The following is a 12,259-nucleotide window of genomic DNA, read 5'->3' as shown; positions in this document are numbered from 1 at the left end:
TTCATCCGGAGGGTCCAAGCTGGAGATTGGCGGCCTCCAAGGTGACAATTGCACGATGATTTCGGTCTGCAAATACTGTACATTCCACACCCGCAGCAGGATTCTGCCCTCTTAGGTGTCACGGCTCGCTCCACTGAGCAGTGGGCACTTCTTAGGCTCTGAGGAATCGTGCGTCGGCTGCGCAGTTGTGTAACGCGGCTACCGGTCCTCCTTACACACATTCACAAGATTTTACCAGGTGCATACTTGGCATTGGTGGACGCTGCCTTGGGCCACGTGGTTTTGCAGGCGGCAGTATCTTTTTTAATCAGATCAATTTTTCGTCATTTTTTAACATCAATATGACATCATTTATAGACAAGAGGCATGTACAGTCAGGGGCGTAACTAGAAGTGACTGGGCCCCACAGCAAATATTTGTAAGGCCCCCCCCCAGCGCGCTTCGCACCTTCCTCCTCCTGTGTAAACCCCACTCCTTTGGCACAGTGTAGCGGTATACTGTATATTGTGGGGCACAGTGTAGCGGTATATTGTATATTGTGTGGCACAGTGTATGCTATATGTGCATAACAAACATATTTCACATGAAAACTTAGTTACTTGGCCCTTGGGGATCTCGGACACCACTTCCACACTTTGGCCGGGGGCTCGGCGGAGCTGATGTTGTGCTTTATCCTAATGAGAAAAATTTCATAATAAGGATTTGGAGAAGGGTTAGAGGGATAGCAGAGCAGGGAGAGGCTGGTGCTGCTACTAGGGGGTCATACCATGGGGGAGTAATAAAGCCCACCATAATGGCCCCCCCCCCCCCCAGTAGTAATAATTCTCCTTATAATGTGACAGTGCAAAAATACCCCCTTGTAATGCTCCCAGTTGAGCTAATGTCCCCATAATGTCCCAGTATAAAATACCCCTATATAGTGCCCCCAGTAAATGCCTCCATAGTGCTCCTCTCCCCCCTTCCTGCTAGTGCCCCCCATAATGTACCAGTATAAAATGCCCAATATATAGTGCCCCAGTAGATGCCCCTCAGTGTCCGGCCTCTGATAGGCTGCCGGCCTAGTGTCCCCCATAATGCCCCCCAATAATGTGCAAGTAAGTGTCCCCATAGATGCTCCCCCATCATGTGCCAGTATAAAGTGCCTCTCTCTCCTTCCCCCCCCCCCCCCCACATGTCCCAGTATCACAGTGCCACCTCCCCCCCCCACAAAAAAAGTGCCAGTATCAAGTGCCTCTCCCCCCCCCCCCCCCATGTGCCAGTATCAGGTGCCAACCCCCCCTCCCCCCCCCCAGGTGCCAGTATCAGGTGCCAACCCCTCTCCCCCCCAGGTGCCAGTATCAGGTGCCAACCCCTCTCCCCCCATGTGCCAGTATCAGGTGCCAACCCCCCCAGGTGCCAGTATCAGGTGCCTCTCTCTCCCCCCCCCCCCCCATGTGCCAGTATCAGGTGCCAACCCCTCCCCCCCCAATGTGCCAGTATCAGGTGCCAACCCCCCCTCCCCCCCCAGGTGCCAGTATCAGGTGCCTCCCCCCATGTGCCAGTATCAGGTGCCAACCCCCCCTCCCCCCAGGTGCCAGTATCAGGTGCCAACCCCCTCTCCCCCCCCCCATGTGCCAGTATCAGGTGCCTCCCCCCATGTGCCAGTATCAAGTGCCCCCCGCTCCCCCCATGGCAGTAACAGTCGGGTATTAAAAAAAATATATAAACACTTCTACTCCATGTCAGCGATGCAGCCTCTTCCTGTGTCCCGCCCTGTATGTCCATATATGGAGTCAGTGCTTATATTTCAGAAAAGGTTTCTGCTGGGATTCGAACCCACGACCTTCTGTATCAGAGGCAAAGCATCTAACCACTAGACCATAGGAGACACCTTGCTGCTGACTGAAAAAATTTGAGACTTCTACTGTTATAGCTGGCTAAGTGTACATCTATACACATAACAGCTGCTCATATATAGAGATATAGCAGAGCTGAGTGTGCTGGGACAGCTGTCATATAGAGATATAGCAGTGCTGGGTGTGTTGGGGCAGCTGTCATGTGTATAGCTGTACACTTAGCCAGCTATAACAGTAGAAGTCTCATTTTTCAGTTAGTTGTAATGCAGCCTTTATGGTTAATGCTTTGCCTCTGATACACTCTAGACTTTGGAGGTTGTGGGTTCGAATCCCAGACACATCAGAAGACTTTAGGAGACAAAGATTAGATCATATTAGCGAGGGGGCCTGGTCAGCTGCTGTTAAAGGGCCCTGAACAGTTAAGACATCGATAGAACTTGAAAATAAACTGTCACACGCTGCCGACGCCGGGCCCCCTTGGCAGCCCGGGCCCCGAAGCAGCTGCTTCCCCGGTAGTTACGCCACTGTGTACAGTATCAGTCATATATAGTATAAACAATACACAACACATGACTACAAAAGATATGGCAGTTATCCATACATAGAATCATGTAGAATATGCATCCTTCACATAACCCTTAAACCCACCCTTCAATGGGTGACCCTACAACCCCACCCCCCTCCCAGACCCTACAAGAGCAGGACATAATTATAGCAGCTTCTCCTCAACTCTACACTTGGTGTGTCGGCACCGTAGTAATCACCTATACGTCCATATAGTAATAGCGTCTAATAGCCAACCTCCCATGCATCCATACCCCACTTCCATGTAAACTATACATCAGCAAGTACCCATCATGCACACCATTAACTGTGGACTCCCCCTTCTCTCTCTCCTCATGCTGAAACATACCTCCGACTCACAAGCAATCCCCCTCCCCGACACACTCCACGAGTACCCAGTAGACTTCTCGTAAGCGCTAACCAGGGGCTACTACACCCGGAACTATCAATCCAGCTGCCCCATACGCCTCAAATGTAGACAGACATTTCCTTTTCTGGTAAACTCCCCTTTCCAGGCGAATCACCATGTTCAATCTAGCAACGTACTCTGAGATATCAGGGTGCAGTGATTGGATCCATTTTGCTGCTAATGTTTTCCTCGCCTGATACAACATTCTTCCTATTCCAGTAGCTATAACAGATTGCAGATTATCCTCTGGCAGTAAGCCTAATATGAGGCGGCAGTTTCTTAGCTACCAGCAGGGATGCTTGCTTCCATGGGTCTGTGGTTTTTCCCTCCCTGTGTACTGCTTTCGGACGTCCCACGGTTCCTGTGTCCCCCAATGAATATGGGCGAGAAAAGGAGATTTTTGTATAACTTACCAGTAAAATCTTTCTCGCTCTTCATTGGGGGGACACAGCACCCACCCAGTATTGTTGTTCAACCACAGTTGTAGCTGTTGCTGGTTTGAACCCTGTTGGGTCCTTGGCATGGTTGGTGTTCCATGTTTTTTCTTGGTTGGCTTGCTTCTCCTACTACTTTGTGCACAAACTGTAGCGTTCTCTCCAGGCTGGAGGGGGTATAGCTGACAGGGGAGGAGCTAACAGCTTTTACTAGTGTCAACGCCTCCTAGAGGACATAGCTATACCCACGGTTCCTGTGTCCCCCAATGAAGAGCGAGAAAGATTTTACTGGTAAGTTATACAAAAATCTCCTTATTGAACAAATCCTCTGTATATTTTGTACTGCTCATAGGTGGTGCACTACCTCTCCGCTTTTGATGAGGAGACAATTGAGCCACTGGATGAGGACCTTGGTGCGGCACTTGAGTCTGCTGAAGATTGTGATTTAGCCCCTGCAGATGATTCAACCATTACTTCAGACAGTCATCAGGAAGAAGTCCCTTCAGAATCTGGACAGCTTGGGAACCCGCATTACTACTATTTTTACCAAGGTGTGTGCCTACATGTATATTATGAATTTATTTTTACATTTCCCTTGGCAAAAAAATGAATAGACTTTTGTCACTGTAGCTGTGGATGGACAGCATGTGTATCTCCACCCTGTCAATGTACGATGCCTGGTTCATGAATATGGCAGTCTTGAACGATGTCCAGAAACTATTACAGCTACAGTGGTTGAAATTGATGGCTTCACAGTGACTGAGGTGAGTTGGAAATTCATAAGGAATCTATGGCAAATTGGCTTGCAGCTGTTTGACTGAAGTGTTGCATTTTATTTATGAATAAATATTTTTTTTGCAGGACGTGCGTAGGCGTCACCGTTACCTGTGCCATCTGCCACTTACCTGTGAATTCAGTATTTGTGAGATGTCCCTGGGACCCCCAGCTATTTCACAGGAAACGCTAGCATACTTCTCTGGTGAGAAATTAAGACTTGGGGAGCAGTAGATACTGGGATTAGAAACAAATGCAGGTATAATGAACATTAGTTCCCACATTACTTTTCCAACCCTGGATAGTAGTAAAATCTCAGAAAACCCCTTGAATGAGTCTGTCAACAAGTTTTCACTAATAGCAGTACCAGCCATACCCAACAATACATTAACAGCATTACAATCATACCTGTAAGTCCTTTATCATGTTTGTAGATCTGCAGAAAAGAGACTTTCATTGCTAATGTAATTGGGTGTCAAGTGCTCAGTTGGGTGGAGCTTGCAGTGCCTCAGACTAAAAAAAAAAAAATAATAATAAAGGAGCCATTGGCTCCTTACCTCTAAAATTTTGTCGCCAAATAAATTTTTGGGTCGCCAAATTTAACCACCTCAGCCCCCCTAGCTTAAACACCCTTAAAGACCAGGCCACTTTTTACACTTCGGCACTACACTACTTTCACGGTTTATTGCTCGGTCATACAACTTACCACCCAAATGAATTTTACCTCCTTTTCTTCTCACTAATAGAGCTTTCATTTGGTGGTATTTTATTGCTGCTGCCCTTTTTTACTTTTTGTTATTAATCGAAATTTAACGATTTTTTTGCAAAAAAATGACTTTTTCACTTTCAGTTGTAAAATTTTGCAAAAAAAACGACATCTATATATAAATTTTTCTCTAAATTTATTGTTCTACATGTCTTTGATTAAAAAAAAAAATGGTTGGGTAAAAAAAAAAAATGGTTTGGGTAAAGGTTATAGCGTTTACAAACTATGGTACGGAGATGAGTCAAGCGGAAAGGAGCCCAGCACCGCCCCGCGTCCTCCGAATCTCCTCCTTGCCGGCTGACGTCACAGAGCTGGAGCGCCGAAATCTTGCGATGCGCGAGCTAGCGCATGCGTAGTTCGTTCCCTGTGCTGATGCCAGCACAGGGAATGAACATGATGCCGACACTGCGCATGCGCTAGCTCGCACATCGCGACATTTCGGCGCTCCAGCTCTGTGACGTCAGCCGGCAAGGAGGAGATTCGGAGGGCGCGGGGCGGTGCTGGGCTCCTTTCCGCTTGACTCATCTCCGGCTACAGGACTCATATCAGATAATTTGCATATTACTCAAAACGGTTTTTTAACACAATAAAAGCACACAGAGCTATGGGACCTGGGTATTGCAGATGTGCTTGTGGCCATCTAGCAGCCCATGTCCCCAGCTCTATGCGCAAAATCATGGTGACAGGTTCGCTTTAATCTGCATGCCTTGGGACTGTTGCGCGAATCCCTGGAGGGTGGGGGGAATACTTGTCTTGTCGAATGATGATATAGATTATATCATTTATGATCAGAAATGGTTTAATTACAGACGTTACTAGTCTGTGCATTGATGGGACTACGCTGGTTTCACCCCACAGTATGTCTGCAGGAGCTCTGTACTGACCTTCCAGCACTGCCGGGGTCGCATAGCTTTATATTGATTTATGATGCTATGTAACCCTTACAGTTCTGGAATGCACATAACGCTGTCAGTGTTATCTAGTACACTCCAGACCTCTAAGGGTTACATAGCATCATAAATCAATATAATGCTATGCGACCCGGTTAGTGCTACACAGGCGAGGACGGGGGATCCCACCGACATACTGTCGTGTGAAACGGTGCTTTATACATGTTCTAACAGGGTTTATCGATCTCTGGCTTCTCCTTGTGACCTCATGGGGGGGGACCCAGTCCTATAAAACACACTAATAAATCTGCATGCCTAGTGTTATCAGCCGTGGACTGTGCGGGAGATCTGTGCGTCCCTAGTTGACATGTCTCCAGAAGATTACTTCCACCAGCAGCAGCTCCACAGCCAGATTCAGACTGCTGGAGGTGGGAGCCCAAGCCATGCCCACCCTCTATGCCGGGTAGTGTGTGAGGGGCGGATCTTCACCCAGCAGATGTCTGCAGGATGAAAGCCTTTTTTTCTTAAAGCAGCAGAGGAGGGTCTAGGCGCAAATGGCGACAAGACTACAAAGTCTTGTCGCCATTTTACAATTCTAAGTCTCATTGGCGACCATTTTGGTCGCCATATGGGGCACTGCCTTGATTTTCAAAGCACCAAAGTGCTCTACCCCAGGCTTCCTCCCCTCTCCCGGCATCTGCGTAGTACATTCCCTTCTGTGAGCAATCGCATTAGGGAGCTGTTTTTGCGCTGGGAGTGTGGCTGAGGGTTCCTGCCCCAGAGTCTTAGAAGCATCCCTGTGACATAAGGGAGAGGGAAGGAAGAAGAATAAAAACATACAGGTATGTCTGCAATGCTGTTAAAATGTATTGTTGGGCATTGCTGGTACTTGGTGAAAACGTGCTGGCAGGCTCCCTTTAAGATATCTGGCAATTCTAAGGGGTTTTACTGTTGTGCCATTCTTGTAGTATTCCTGCTAAAAGTTAATAAATTGCCAGCATTCTGCAGTAAAGGTACTGCTGGGGGTGTGTCTGACTTTGTCCAATCAGTGCTGCTGTTGTCACTGTGTAGGGACACTGCGAGCTTCTGGCAATTCATGTATAACTTCTAGTAGAGATAACAAAGGGATGGCACCACCTAGCCATAAGATGCTCCACAATAGTTTTTACATGAGGAATGCAAATAGTAGTTACCTTTCCCGAAAGGCCCTCTTTAAAAGGGTTTTCTGAGATTTTAATACAGATGACCAATCCAATGCATAGGTCATCAGTATCTGGTGGGGGTCCAACACCCGGGACCCCTACGATCAGTTGTTTGAGAAGGCACTGATGCTCCTATGAGTGCTGCTTTCTCGTAGCTCACCAAGCACAGTGCCATACATTGTATAGCGGCTCTGCTTGGTATCTAACTCTGCCCCATTTACTTGAATGGTGCCGAGATGTTCAAAGGCCACGTGACCAAAGAATGTGTCGTCACTCAGCCTAGGAAAGGCAGAGCAGAGAACTACTTCAAACGCTGCAGTCTTCTCAAACAGCTGATCGGTGGGGGTCATCAGTATTAAAATCTCAGAAAACCCCCTTTAAAGTTGGCTTTTGAAGAATATGCTGGCACTTTGATTTAATCCAAATAAACTGCTTGTATATTAAAATTCTTTAGATGAAGTGGAGAAGAGAAAAAGACAACGTCAGCGGAAAGCTCGAGATGAGCGACGCAGGGAGAAAAGGATTGAGATCGAAGAGAACCGAAAACAGGGAAAATGTAAGCTCTAATTTTGGCAATTCCTCCTTTTATAGTAAACATGTATAACACGTCTTGTTTCGCAGCTTATTTTGTGGCATGAATAGGGAAAGTGGGACCTACCTATAAACTACAACAGGGGAGGCACTCTTAGAGCGGCTCCTGTTTTTGCTCATAAGGGGAATTCTCAGCCCAATTAATGAATTGCTTTAAAAGGGTAGGTCCATCTCAACATTTATGGCAGATCAATAGGATATTCCATAAATGACCAATAGGTGCAGATTACAGAGGTGGCTCAAGAACGTTGCTCCGCTGTGAACTGCACATGAGCAGCATCCTCTTCATTCAGTGCGTTGAGACAATAAATAGCCAGCGCTTGACTGTTCTTGGAATTCTGAAATGGGTGAATGGAGGGTTGGCTGCGCATGTTTAGCTTGCTCTCCATTCACTTCAGGGCCTCATTCTAGAGATTGGAAAGGGTTGCGGAGGTGAGACCTGCACCTATATCCTATGGATATGCCATAAATGTCCACAGTGGGGATACTCATTTAATGGCCATTCATCTGGTCACCATGCGATACTACATTTCCTCTGCGGTGGCCACTGCAGAGGAATTGGTTGACTGGCCATGGCTTCCCCAGGCAAAAAAACTGCTGAGCTGGACCTACTGCACTGTCCTCAGACAACCCCTTCACAGGGCTGATACAGAAGTGCACATAGAAGCTCTTCCTTACCACTGCAAACTCTTGGCCTCGTCAACATTATGATGGAAAGGTTGGCCTTTTTGCCCAACCTTCATTTTGCCTTTTTCTAAACTGCACTCAAAAGTTGTACATGAACTTTGAATGCTGGGGACAACTGGTTTATTAATCTGACAGTTGTTTGTTTTTTTACAAGTTGTAAAGAACAAAACCATTAAAAGGGTTTGTCCAGCCTGGCAGCCTATCATTAAGATAGCCCACGGCTAGCTGTTTGGTGGGGGTTCAGATACCCTGCCAATCAGCTTTTCTGTGTAGCTTCAGTCCTGGAGGTACGAAGCACTGTTGTCATTGTCGTGGACAGCCCCTGTCACTGCAGTCCTGCTGCTCACATTGATCTCTCTAGGAGCAGCGCTGCAGTAACATGCACTGTCCATTACAAAGTTGTCGATGCAGTGTAGTTACAGCTCTGACTTTTGGTGACTGAGCTGTACAGAACCGGACCCTTGCCAATTAGCTAGTGATGGCTAATCCTGAGGACAGGCCATAGCTTAAAGGCTGGACAGTCCCTTTTAAAGTACTTCTGCATTTTAGAGTGTTTTTCTCCAAAACATATACTAGGTATGCCATAAATTGGGGTGCTTTTAATTCTGACTGACCAGACCCCATCACTCCCAAGAATGTAGTTTAGCACAGGTCACTGGTAGAGAAGACTGAGGGATCCACTAGAAAATGTATAACAAATTGGTAAGGCGCTATATAAAGCATTTCCCAGTATCGCATAACATTTTGTATGTTTATTGTGACGTTTCCACACTAATGTAGTATTACAGAATAAAGCATTATGGAAGTCTGTATGCAGGACAACCCCTTTTCCTATATCCTATAAGGGAGTATGTATATTAGAGAGGTTGGCTGCTTGGATCCCAATTCATTTGAATGTCCTTGCAGCAGAAATATCTGGTCACATTGCTTTTCCTGGCAATAACCACTTGATTAAAAAAATTTGGTTTGTCTCTTTGGCTTCTCTGCATACATATGCACACCACCTTGTCATGTAGTGCAGCTGTAACTGTACATACAATATACTTATATTGCAGATCCTGAAGTGCATATTGCACTAGAAAATTGGCACCAGTTCCCGGCAGTCAGTTCTACAACAGAAGCCACAGTGCCTGGTTCACTGTCTTTGCTGCCCACAGTTGAGCCTCCGAGTTCTTTAACACCCTCTTCACTGAGCTGCAGCCCAGCCTCTCAAACCAGTAAGGTTTCTGCATGTTTTGTATATCATTTAACTTTAATGGAAATATTTGTTTGACTGTTCTCAATCATGTTCTTGTTTTATGAAGGCTCTATTTTTGGTCAATGTGCAGATAGCCCAACCGACTTCCATGGAAACTTTGAAGATGATGTCAAGTGTCCTTCCTTTGCACAGGTGTGTGAAAATCTGAGATATTCTTTATATGCTGTTTTAGTAAGCAACAGCTAATAGTTGTCATAGCGATGGGAAGTTATGCTTGTTTAGGAACTCAAGGACATATTTCAAGACCCCTATATTCATTTATCTTTTTATTTCTTGTAGATGTTAAGGGTTGGCAAGGCAAAGTCTGAGTTGTGGCCGAAGCCTGCAGTAAAGAAAGGTAAATGACAGTGCTCGTCTTCCGGGACTGGAAAGACAATGAGCACCTACCCTGTACCTCTGAGGCACAGTGCTACTAGCAGATGCTGTGTCAGCAATACCACAAGGGGTGTTTTGTCCCATGATTTAATCTAATATCCCCCAATTTCCACAGAATCTGGGAGAAAAAGTATTAGTGTAAAATTGGATGCAAGTTATGGAGTAATTGGCATCCTGAATACTCCCAGTGCCAAAGGGTCTTGTCCAAATTTATAGAATATATAATAATTTTTTTAAATCAACAGAAAACCCAGTTATGAGCACAGCACCTGCAGACAGCGATGGGGAGAGTGACTGTTCTGAGCGAGTTCCAGTACCAAGCTTCCAGAACTCATTCAGTGAAGCCATGGAGGCAGCCTTTCTAAAGCTAGACACTGCACTTCCAACTCCACCAGCACCTGGTAAGATTATGATTTCACAGTTGGTATTTCATATGTGTTCTCGGTCTAATTCTGTTTCCCTTTTACAGCTGAAAAAGGAGGAAAGAGAAAGAAGAAGCAACAGAAACTTCTATTCAGTACTTCTATGGTTCACACAAAATGAGCAGAACGCGTCTCATGGGCTCAATCTATCTTCCCTTCATCTTTGCGCACATTGCTTGGTGTAACATTTAAACTTTTTGCAGTATTTATGGTTGAAAACTTAAAATTTTCTTAATTTTGTCATCTCTGCAAAGTGGGCTTTTTTATTTTATTTTTTCCTCCCAATAGTTCACCTGGTCTGGGCCAATTCTGCCTACACAGTACTAATGATAAATTCAGACAGAATAGTGGTGGCACTACAAATCCCAGAGTTCCTGGATCTGTATCTGAGACACAAATGTATTCGGGTGATCACTGAGAAGCAGCAACAAGTGGTGCTCAGCCATGTAGGTAAAGATGCAAATATCCAATGAATAAAGATTGTGGAGCAGAATACTGTACATTAATTGTCTAACCATAAGGTCTCTTGCACACTACCGTATGAATTTTGTGGTCTGCAAAATACGGATGACGTCTGTGTGCATCACGTATTTTGTGGAACGAAACAGCTGGCCCCTAATAGAACAGTACTATCCTTGTCTGTTATGCTGAAAATAATAGGACAAGTTCTAGCTTTTAGCGGAACGGATATACAGAAACCATTTATTGAAATGAATGGTTCTGCATACGGTCTGCAAAAAAGACCGGACACAAAAATAAGTTTGTGTGCAAGAGGCCTAACATTGTGTCCGGGGAGGTGCAGGCTTAATGCTTGGCTAAAGAATTCATAGACTTTTTGCCATGATGAAAGTACTAAAGCTGCTTATTTGGTTTTAGAGCTGAAAAGGATGGACCAGTGAATTAACTATCATGATTTTTTATTTTTTTTTGTCCCACCCTTTGAAGATTGACATCACTCTGGTTGTGGCTTTTATGTGAAGGGAAATGATTACCCCCCTGACTGTAGTTTAAATAAATTACTTGCAAGTTAATGTTATGTTTTGTATTCTTATATTTCATAGCTGTACCCTTCCAAGTGTATGATGATTATATATATATATATATATATATATTAAATCAGTTACTTGAAAGATCCTTTTTAGTGGATTTAAATAGCGCTGTGACTGACAAGTCATCTGGGTTGTTAAAGGTAATGTCACCAGTTTTATGGTGTCCTAACAAAGGACAACACGAACTAGTGACAGATCCTCTTAGTAAAATCTTGTATCGAACAGTTAAATCACAAGTTGAATATCTAGAATATTCATGAGCTCCTGATTTTCTCTGCCCCCTTCTGCTAAATCAGTTGAGAAAAAAGATCAGCAGCAGGGAGTGAAGAAAGCCAGAAGCTCAAATATCAGTACTCATCGGCCAGAGCTGTTAAAGAGGACCTTTCACCAGAGGAAAGCCTCTAAACTAACTATACAGAGGTGTAGAGCGGCGCCCAGGGATCCCCCTGCACTTACTGTTATCCCCGGGCGCCGCTCCGTTCGCCCGGTACAGCCTCCGGTATGTAAGGAGTTAGGCTCCACCCATTTGATCCTGCCGGCGTCGTCTTCTCCTATGCTGTAGCGCTGGCCAATGGCAGCGCTCAGCTCATAGCCTGACTATGAGCTGAGCGCTGCCATTGGCCAGCGCTACAGCATAGGAGAAGACGACGCCGGCAGGATCAAATGGGTGGAGCCTAACTCCTTACATACCGGAGGCTGTACCGGGCGAACGGAGCGGCGCCCGGGGATAACAGTAAGTGCAGGGGGATCCCTGGGCGCCGCTCTACACCTCTGTATAGTTAGTTTAGAGGCTTTCCTCTGGTGAAAGGTCCTCTTTAAAACCCAGCAGCATAAACCTGGTGACTGCCTTTTTTTTTATTTATTTTTCCTTCACCCATGACAGCACCACGACAGAGAGGATCTGCCCCCACAGACGGGAAACCTGTAGAATAAAAGGGTGAACACTCTCCTCCCAATTCAGTGTGGTTTCCTTTCTGGGGAAGCCTGCAGGCTTTTTTCAGGT

The 12,259-nt window shown here is 45.6% G+C and overlaps 1 protein-coding gene across 1 annotated transcript in view; it reads left to right on the top strand.

Annotated features, from left to right (window-relative positions):
* The window catches only part of RNF10 (ring finger protein 10), a 42,494-nt gene extending 31,949 nt beyond the window's left edge, over positions 1 to 10,545 (top strand). The window contains exons 9-17 of the mRNA XM_040416500.1: positions 3,595 to 3,793; positions 3,873 to 4,006; positions 4,104 to 4,221; positions 7,329 to 7,430; positions 9,208 to 9,369; positions 9,457 to 9,542; positions 9,690 to 9,747; positions 10,031 to 10,186; positions 10,255 to 10,545. Of these exons, the coding sequence (XP_040272434.1) occupies positions 3,595 to 3,793; positions 3,873 to 4,006; positions 4,104 to 4,221; positions 7,329 to 7,430; positions 9,208 to 9,369; positions 9,457 to 9,542; positions 9,690 to 9,747; positions 10,031 to 10,186; positions 10,255 to 10,328 (1,089 nt within the window). The 3' untranslated portion in view covers positions 10,329 to 10,545. The remainder of the gene's footprint in view (positions 1 to 3,594; positions 3,794 to 3,872; positions 4,007 to 4,103; positions 4,222 to 7,328; positions 7,431 to 9,207; positions 9,370 to 9,456; positions 9,543 to 9,689; positions 9,748 to 10,030; positions 10,187 to 10,254) is intronic.
* Positions 10,546 to 12,259: the final 1,714 nt, after the last annotated feature.

The sequence above is a fragment of the Bufo bufo genome, chromosome 2 (assembly GCF_905171765.1).
Source record: "Bufo bufo chromosome 2, aBufBuf1.1, whole genome shotgun sequence".
NCBI classification, from domain to species: domain Eukaryota; kingdom Metazoa; phylum Chordata; class Amphibia; order Anura; family Bufonidae; genus Bufo; species Bufo bufo.
Note: the sequence above shows the minus strand (reverse complement) of the source record. Positions and strands in the feature narration are given on the sequence as shown.